Source organism: Entelurus aequoreus, linkage group LG27 (genome assembly GCF_033978785.1).
Source record: "Entelurus aequoreus isolate RoL-2023_Sb linkage group LG27, RoL_Eaeq_v1.1, whole genome shotgun sequence".
Taxonomy (NCBI): Eukaryota; Metazoa; Chordata; class Actinopteri; order Syngnathiformes; family Syngnathidae; genus Entelurus; species Entelurus aequoreus.
In genome coordinates this window covers 17,548,433-17,558,415 of record NC_084757.1, presented here as the reverse complement: position 1 = coordinate 17,558,415, position 9,983 = coordinate 17,548,433, and the positions used below count along the sequence as shown (strand labels likewise).

Below are 9,983 nucleotides of genomic sequence, written 5' to 3'. Positions count from 1 at the left end.
GTAATTATAGCTTAATGATGCCTAAACATAGATTGTACAGTATTTGTTGTTATGTCACAGATCCAAAACTGCCTCCACAGAAATACAGTCATCATAATGTAAATACATGGTCCATTACTGTTGTTCATATTGTGGTACTACTCAACTGCACGGACCCTGCCAGAGTGTGACAACTTCTTCACAGCGTGCTCTAACTCAGGGGTGTCAAACGTACGGCCCGTACAGGTTTTTTCCGGACCGCGTGATGAGTTTGACAAGTAAAAAAATGATCTGATTTTTTTAACGAAAAAAACTGCTGTTCTAAATGTGTCCACTGGATGTCACAATAGCAATTCTGTTAGGCAAGCAAACTGTTTATACCGGGGCCAAGCAAGAGTTACACAGTAAAGGGTGACTGTGGCTCCTCCTCCTCGACAAACATGAAACTTAAAACCGGCCGTTTTATGTCTTCTGCTTCGAACACATCGTCATTTGGAGGATTGGGGACGGCGTGGCGCAGTTGGGACTGTGGCCGTGCCAGCAACCTGAGGGTTCCTGGTTCAATCCCCACTTTCTACCAACCTAGTCACATCCATTGTGTCCTTGAGCAAGACACTTCACCTTTGCTCCTGATGGGTCGTGGTTAGCGCCTTGCATGGCAGCTCCCGCCATCAGTGTGTGAATGTGTGTGTGAATTTGGAAATAGTGTCAAAGCGCTTTGAGTGCCTTGAAGGTAGAAAAGCGCTATACAAGTATAACCCATTTACCATTTGCCCCAAAATGTCTCTGTCAAAGACAAGAAAAGTGACCTTAACCCTTTTGAATAGTTTTTACCTCCGTTTCTTACGGTTTGTTGAGTTAGCACTGGATTGATATGTGGACATGACAGAGGAGGTATTTCATACCTCGAAGAGTTTACATGTTGTGTTTTAGTTCAATCCCAAAAAGACTCTGACTTAAAGTTTAATCCTGGCTTTGTAGATACACTGAGAAGAAGTCTAAGCTCATTGTGTTTTTGAAGCTGCACCAATTTCCTCTGAATTTTCAACAAACTTGAAGTGTTTTGTCCAGAGGATTAGTTGTGATTTGTACGTTTTCATAATGTGCTTTTTCTGTTTTTGGCCAAAGTAAAACAAAGAAAACAACCTGGAGTTGTCTTTATTTCTAAGTTATCATGCCATGATTTTACCATTACCATTAGATTTTCCTCCATGCGGCACCTGAGCTAAAACATGTTTGACACCCCTGCTCTAAACTTGTTCAAAACAGAAGTGACAACTTTCAGAAAAGTGACAGGAAATTCTTTAAGAAGGCTATCAGGCACCTTAAGTTATTTATTACTGTCATGACGTGGACTTTTTCGCAAATTACTGCGAGGATTGTTTTCCCGAGATTCAAACGGACTTGACCGGACAAGGCTTGCAGGTAAAACATGATTTAATCTTTCTATAAAGGGTACAAACAAATAGCGCTCACAGCAGAGGCACAACTTGGCTAAGGAAACAAAACTATCACTTTGACGTAAACTATGAAAATCAAAACAAAACTTACTGTGACATGAGCAGAGCAGCATGAACTATGAACAAGAATACTAGCATGGAACTATCCTGAAAAGAGCAAGAACAGAGTAATGTCGCCAGGACGACTCACTGGCAAAACAGGCTTAAATAAAAAAAAACAAGGTTTTCCAAAATAAGAGAACAACTTCAACTCAAGTTATGGAAAAAAGTGCCAACATGGCACTGCCATATTTATTATTGAAGTCACAAAGTGCATTATTTTTTTTAACATGCCTCAAAACAGCAGCTTGAAATTTGGGACATGCTCTCCCTGAGATAATCCTAATACCCATTACAACTATGGGAAATACTATACTTTGACTTTCACAAAGTATTTTTTTTTAAACATGCCACAAAACAACAGCTACAAAAACAATGAAGGCACACAGCTTCAGTCCAGAGTATACTAGAGCATACTTGCAAACCTTGAGACCTCCGAATTCGGGAGATGGGAGGGCGGGGTTTGGTGGTAGCAGGGGGTGTATATTGTAGCGTCCCGGAAGAGTTAGTGCTGCAAGGGGTTCTGGTTATTTGTTCTGTTGTGATTATGTTGTGTTACGGTGCGGATGTTCTCCCGAAATGTGTTTGTCATTCTTGTTTGGTGTGGGTTCACAGTGTGGCGCATAATTGTAACAGTGTTAAAGTTGTTTATACGGCAACCCTCAGTGTGACCTGTATGGCTGTTGATCAAGTATGATTGCATTCACTTGTGTGTGTGTTAAAGCCGCATATATTATGTGACTGGGCCGGCACGCTGTTCGTATGGAGGAAAAGCGGACGTGACGATAGGTTGTAGAAGACACTAAAGGCAGTGACTTTAAAGCACACCCCCGATAATGTTGTCCGGGTGGAAATCGGGAGAAATTCGGGAGAATGGTTGCCCTGGGAGATTTTCGGGAGGGGCACTGAAATTCGGGAGTCTCCCAGGAAAATCGTGAGGTTGAAACCGATACCGATAATTTCCAATAATACATTTCAAAGCATTTTATCGGACATCTCTAATGCTGATTATCAAATAGGCAAAAATAATTGGAAGAGAAGATGCAGATATAATTATTAGCACACACAATGTGATTTATCAACACTCCTCACCGTTTTGCGAGCACTATTTTGCTTTTTATTTAGCACCTAAGAGAAAGATGTGCAAACTGACACAGTTCCACCCATGGCTGCAGGATCAGACGATGGACAGACAAAAATCCTCTGTCTTGTACGTGTGTGTTAAAATGTATAGCTCCTTGAGGACCTAAAGGGCTAAATAAAACAAATTCAATTGATGCGTTTTGCTAGTGTTTTTTAATGGCGTTAATTTTTTTCACATAGAAGATATATTATTATCGTCCCATTTACCCTCTGTAAAGCACCAGTTACATTGGCAGAAAAACAGGCCCAGAGCATAATACTACCACCACCATGCTTGACGGTAGGTATGGTGTTCCTGGGATAAAAGGCCTCACCTTTTGTCCTCCAAAAATATTGCTGGGTATTGTGGCCAAACAGCTCAATTTTTGTTTCATCTGACCACAGAACTTTCCTCCAGAAGGTCTTATCTTTGTCCATGTGATGTCAGATGCCAATGGAACTGGTGCTTTACAGAGAGTAAATGAGACAATGAAAAAGGAGGATTACCTCCAAATTCTTTAGGACAACCTAAAATCATCAGCCCGGAGGTTGGGTCTTGGGCGCTGTTGGGTGTTCCGACAGGACAATGACCCCAAACACACATCAAAAGTGGTAAAGGAATGGCTAAATCAGGCTAGAATTAAGGTTTTAGAATGGCCTTCCCAAAGTCTTGACTGCGTGGACAATGCTGAAGAAACAAGCCCATGTCAGAAAACCAACAAATTTAGCCGAACTGCACCAATTGTGTCAAGAGGAGTGGTCAAAAATTCAACCAGAAACTTGTGGGTGGCTACCAAAAGCGCCTTATTGCAGTGAAACTTGCCACGGGACATGTAACCAAATATTAACATTGCTGTATGTATACTTTTGACCCAGCAGATTTGGTCACATTTTCAGTAGACCCATAATAAATTCATAAAAGAACCAAATTTCATGAATGTTTTTTGTGACAAACAAGTATGTGCTCCAATCACTCTATCACAAAAAAAATAAGAGTTGCAGAAATGATTGAAAACTCAAGACAGCCATGACATTATGACCACGACTCTACGTCCTACATGTTTGAAAACCTAGCAAAACGCCACATGTAGATTGATCACATGGATTTTTGGTAAGTAAAAGTGTCTCGGTGGTGATGCCCTCATTTAAATAAGGCAGTCAGCACTCCCTTAGAATTGTACAACCAATGTTAGTAAATCGCTCACAACACGCCCACATGCTATTTTATAGATGACACACGCTGTTTAGCGTGTGGTATTTAGATGTTAGTAAATCAGGCCCTTAGTGTTATTGAAGCTTGCAGTGTTTAGACCACTAATGATGCACGTGCAGGCCACACAAACACTTGAATGAGAAACAATGATGTCCCCTGGCTACTGGTGATTAGCTTGCTGCAATGGGAGTTACAGTGCAGTATTCTCCGGAGGTTTGTTGCCAACTATTGCATCAGAGCTGTGTACTCTTTGAGACACCTCCAGGGATGATGCATGTGTATTTTTTTCGTCCTCACGTTAAGTATGCATGTGCGCTATCTGTCTTAATAATTTTCACATTTTTAGCATGTTGCATTGTGTCACGTTCCCAGAATAGTCAATAATATGGCTGGAAACGTGTTCCTATAAATCAGCCATGAGATGAGCGGTACTTTCCTTCCTTTCCTTTTGTTTTGTATTTATTTCGCAAATGTCAGTGGTATGATTGAACTGTAATGTAAATGCGTTGCAAGCTATGGTGACTGCCCCAAAATGCAAATTTCTTGGCTACACCCAGGCCGTATATTAGTGCACTTTTGCGTTATATCACCCATGTATCGGGTTTTGTGTGGATGTTTAATTATTTATACCACTGTCTGATGTCAGTATCACTTTTTTAGTTCAGACATCAAGTAAAATGCCCAAACAATTGTCTGGATATGACTCAGGCGCTCACTGAGTGTATTTTTTTTCTTTTAACTTTTTTGTAAAGCCACTGTAGAAGCGTACCAGTCGCTAATTTACATTGGATATGACAGACATGCTTCTGGTTAGCATTAGCGATGTTAAATGTGGATTCAACACCTCCAAATTTTGTAATCAAAACTACAACTAAGATGCACGGTAGAATCAAACTGCCGGTGTGCAATAAATGCAATACTTACAGTTTAAACACTTTTTAAAGCTTAACTAAGGAAAAGACTGGCACATTCAGCTTAATGGCAAAGACTACTTCCTTGCTACAGCAACACACCGTAGTCTATACACTACTGTCAACTATCATCTTGGAATTGCAACTGTGTGTAAAGTTTACTATATAATACTTGCAAATGAGACTCAGAAGTGTAAGAAAACAATATATAACAACTGATCAGCACAGTTAGTTATCTGTTAAATAAAAATGAGATTTTTTTTATTCAATAATTAACATTTATTATACCCAAAATACACACAAAAGTACCAAAAACTGTCACTTTTGTGTACCGGTATTGCTGTCATATGCACATTGGATTTTCTACTTGAGGTACATACATACATTTAGAATGTGTTGATTTTTTTTTTAAATACAACTTGGTTAAAATATTTGGGAAATTTTTGAACACATTTAAAAATACTCAGATAATAATGATAACCACGATCATTTTGGTCACAATAACCGTAATTAAAAAATGTCATACCGTGACCACCTTACAATGGCGCCTACGGTAGTCGCTCTATTCTGACAACAAAGCCCCTTAAAACATCCAAACACCTCCATTAAGGTTTTATATACATGCTGTAAGTACAAATGCTGCTAACTGTTTTAACTGTTTACACTGTTTACATTGCACTTTGCACTCCCATCTGAATACTTACGTTGCAATACTGTATATACAATAGATAGATATTATAGATATTCTGGTAATATCTTCTTCCCCTGTATATTTTTCCCCCCCCTCATGCGACTGTTTAAATTGTTGTCTTTTTTATTCTTCTTTTACACTTTATATTTATAGACACCGTGGATGTGAGAGGAACGTAATTTCGTCCACCTGTATGTCCTGTACAAACAGTTGTTTGACAATAAAGCTGACTTTGACTTTGACTTTTTTGATATATGTAGTATTTGGCACAATTATAATAATATTTAATATTCACGTATTTTGCTAAATTTTAGCATATGCGGAACATTAATTAAAAATACGCATCACACCGTTCGCTTTTTTTAACATCACTGATTACTTCTAACTACAGACTTCATGAGAGCCAACAAACATAATAAATCATCACTTACTGTGCAATGTCCACAGTCATTAGGATGGTAATTGGTCTGCAATTCTCTATTATGTGTTTGTCAGGTGTCTTCCGAGTATTTCTTTATTTTAGTTAGTTAAAGTGGTCAAATAGAGGTTAATTTATTTTTAAATTTGCATGACAGACCTTAAGTTAGTAAGCTTTTTGATAGCTACAGTTGTATATAAATGAACATTGTTCTGTGCCGTTTTAGTTTAGAGGTGCTCCTGTGCCCTTCCATCCATCCATTTTCTACCGCCGGGTCGCAGGGGGAGCTGGAGCCAATCCCAGCTGTACTCGGGCGGAAGGCGGAGTACACCCTGTACAAGTCACCACCTCATCGCAGGGCCAACACAGATAGACAACATTCACACACTAGGGTCAACTTGTTTTCTTACAATTGTCAACCTCCTGTTTTTGTTGTGTAGAAAAAAACCTGCAAGTAATTCATGCTCATCTTGTAAATTGTATGTATATTTATTAGATCAGCCATTAATGCGACTCATCTTTTGAACTTTATGTTTATCTATTAGGTCAACCATTGATGCACAAATGTGTGTTAAAGCACACAGGAGCATTGGCGCTGCATACATGGTGACAGGAAGAGGAGGAGGAGGAGGGTGGGTTGACTCAGCCAGCTGTTGGAGGGCAGCGCTCTCCTTCTTCATCAGCTTGATGACATCAGCGCACACACTTCTCCACTGGATCAGACGTCTTTATCTGTGCGTCATTGATGTGCAACTCTTCCCGCCAACAACAAGGTGCATCTCAAAGGTGAGCAGACGAGCAAAGTAGGTGAGCTTTATATGTACTTTTCCTTTAAAATGAATTGTTGCTATGCATGCTGTTGCTGTGTCATTGAATGCATGGATATGAATTAAAATATATATATATATCTTGGCAACTCAGGCTTGGACATTTGTGAGCATTGTCAGCAGTTTGTTATTAACACTCTTTTTGTTTAAACTTTTTTTAGTTGTTCAAATTGCATCATGTTATAGATAGTGTTGTTGCTACGTCTTCTCTATCAGAAATATCGAGGCAATTCAATTATCTCCTGTTAAAATTAGACAAAATATTTCCTGCACATTTCTTGGCAATGGCCCCAACGTGAACTGCCTTGAACCCCCACTCCCACGTTTAATGAAGTCATCAACCAAACGTTTCTATGTTAAGATGGTGCGGTATGTTCATATGGGTGTTTATTCTATCTAAACTTAACTTTGAACCAAAACAGATACTTTAAATTCACCTGTTACCACCTTGGCAGAGAACTATTATATTTTTGACCATAACACTGACAGATATATCAATCGCTGGGCACTTCTTTCAGTAGACCTACACATCAATGAGATCCCATACAAGACTTGCTATGACGATAATGCACAGTTAGTGTTTATATTATGCTTGTAATTTGCAGAGGTGTGTAATTTCACTATGTTTCACTGCAAACTACTGCAACCACAATAAACAAACATATTAATATTTTTCACGTAAATTATGTTTTTTTTTTATAAATCTTTTGTATTGGATGTTTTTAGGTTTGTGATGTGTACATAAATGCCATCATAGATTTTGGTCTGGTGAATGTAAAAGCATTTATTGTAAATTGAGACACATTTACATGGCGATGAATTTACTGGAACACATCAAAATTGAGAGGAATAAACAAAACAGTCGGAAAAAGTACGTTTGTCTTCAAAGGGAAATTATACGAAAATTAAAAAACAACAACAAAGTCCTTACAATTTAAATTATATTTAAGTGTCATATGTGGAAAAGAATGAACAGGCAAAAAATTAACCAATAATTGAATGACGACTCCAAAAATTGTCATATATCGGGGGGAAAAAAATATATGATTGCATGCTGACGACAAAAACATATGAGAATTTGCTATCACAAAAACTAATATGAACTCTTGTTAAAACCCTTGAATTCTCTCTATTTGTAGTCCCTAGATCAGGGACTACAAATGCACACCACTGCTCTAGAAAATTAACCTAACATTCGTTGCCCCTTTGCAACACCCCTACTTACATGCGCCTCTTCATTTATTGTGTAGTTTATTTAAATACATTAGTACCGCAACTTTCGAGGAATATTGGTTGAATCAAAACAATTGTATCTCCAATCAACGGCTCTTCTTCAATCAATCAATCAATCAATCAATGTTTATTTATATAGCCCTAAATCACAAGTGTCTCAAAGGGCTGTACAAGCCACAACGACATCCTCGGTACAGAGCCCACATACGGGCAAGGAAAAACTCACCCCAGTGGGACGTCGGTGAATGACTATGAGAAACCTTGGAGAGGACCGCATATGTGGGTAACCCCCCCCCTCTAGGGGAGACCGAAAGCAACGGATGTCGAGTGGGTCTGACATAACATTGTGAAAGTCCAGTCCACAGTGGATCCAACACATCAGCGGGAGTCCAGTCCACAGCGGGGCCAACAGGAAACCATCCCGAGCGGAGACGGGTCAGCAGCGCAGAGATGTCCCCAACCGATGCACAGGCTAGTGGTCCACCCGGGGTCCCGGCTCTGGACAGCCAGCACTTCATCCATGGCCACCGGACCTATGCAACTCCCCCTCGCAAGGGACAGGGGAGAAGAGGAGAGAAGAAAAGAAACGGCAGATCAACTGGTCTAAAAAAGGGGGGGTCTATTTAAAGGCTAGATTATACAAATGAGTTTTAAGATGGGACTTAAATGCTTCTACTGAGGTAGCATCTCTAACTGTTACCGGGAGGGCATTCCAGAGTACTGGAGCCCGAATAGAAAACGCTCTATAGCCCGCAGACTTTTTTTTGGCTCTGGGAATCACTAATAAGCCGGAGTTCTTTGAACGCAGATTTCTTGTCGGGACATATGGTACAATACAATCGGCGAGATAGGCTGGAGCTAAACCGTGTAATATTTTATACGTAAGTAGTAAAACCTTAAAGTCGCATCTTAAGTGCACAGGAAGCCAGTGCAAGTGAGCCAGTATAGGCGTAATATGATCAAACTTTCTTGTTTTTGTCAAAAGCCTTGCAGCCGCATTTTGTACCAACTGTAATCTTTTAATGCTAGACATAGGGAGGCCCGAAAATAATACGTTACAGTAATCGAGACGAGACGTAACGAACGCATGAATAATGATCTCAGCGTCGCTAGTGGACAAGATGGAACGAATTTTAGCGATATTACGGAGATGAAAGAAGGCCGTTTTAGTAACACTCTTAATGTGTGACTCAAACGAGAGAGTTGGGTCGAAGATAATACCCAGATTCTTTACCGAGTCTCCTTGTTTAATTGTTTGGTTGTCAAATGTTAAGGTGGTATTATTAAATAGATGTTGGTGTCTAGCAGGACCGATAATCAGCATTTCCGTTTTCTTAGCGTTGAGTTGCAAAAAGTTAGCGGACATCCATTGTTTAATTTCATTAAGACACGCCTCCAGCTGACTACAGTCCGGCGTGTTGGTCAGCTTTAGGGGCATGTAGAGTTGAGTGTCATCAGCATAACAGTGAAAGCTAACACCGTACTTGCGTATGATGTCACCCAGCGGCAGCATGTAAATACTAAAGAGTGCAGGGCCAAGAACCGAACCCTGGGGAACTCCGCACGTTACCTTGACATAGTCCGAGGTCACATTGTTATGGGAGACGCACTGCATCCTGTCAGTAAGATAAGAGTTAAACCAAGACAAGGCTAAGTCTGACATACCAATACGTGTTTTGATACGCTCTAATAAAATATTATGATCGACGGTATCGAAAGCGGCGCTAAGATCAAGAAGCAGCAACATAGATGACGCATCAGAATCCATCGTTAGCAATAGATCATTAGTCATTTTTGCGAGGGCTGTCTCCGTAGAGTGATTTGCCCTGAAACCGGATTGAAAAGGTTCACAGAGATTGTTAGTCACTAAGTGTTCATTTAGCTGCTGTGCAACAGTTTTTTCGAGAATTTTGGAAATAAACGGAAGGTGGGAGACCGGTCGGTAGTTTACCATGAGGTCAGGATCGAGGTTAGGTCTTTTGAGCAGAGGATGAATAACCGCTTTTTTGAATGCTAGGGGAACAGTGCCG

The 9,983-nt window shown here is 39.9% G+C and overlaps 1 protein-coding gene across 4 annotated transcripts in view; it reads left to right on the top strand.

Moving 5' to 3' along the window:
- Positions 1–9,983, top strand: part of mef2b (myocyte enhancer factor 2b) — a 38,956-nt gene that overhangs the window by 1,325 nt on the left and 27,648 nt on the right. For 2 of the 4 annotated variants that reach the window (XM_062039232.1, XM_062039231.1), the window contains exon 2: positions 6,439–6,696. In XM_062039232.1, the coding sequence (XP_061895216.1) occupies positions 6,458–6,696 (239 nt within the window). In that variant the 5' untranslated portion in view covers positions 6,439–6,457. The remainder of the gene's footprint in view (positions 1–6,438; positions 6,697–9,983) is intronic. The other 2 variants (XM_062039233.1, XM_062039235.1) reach the window with 2 other exon arrangements.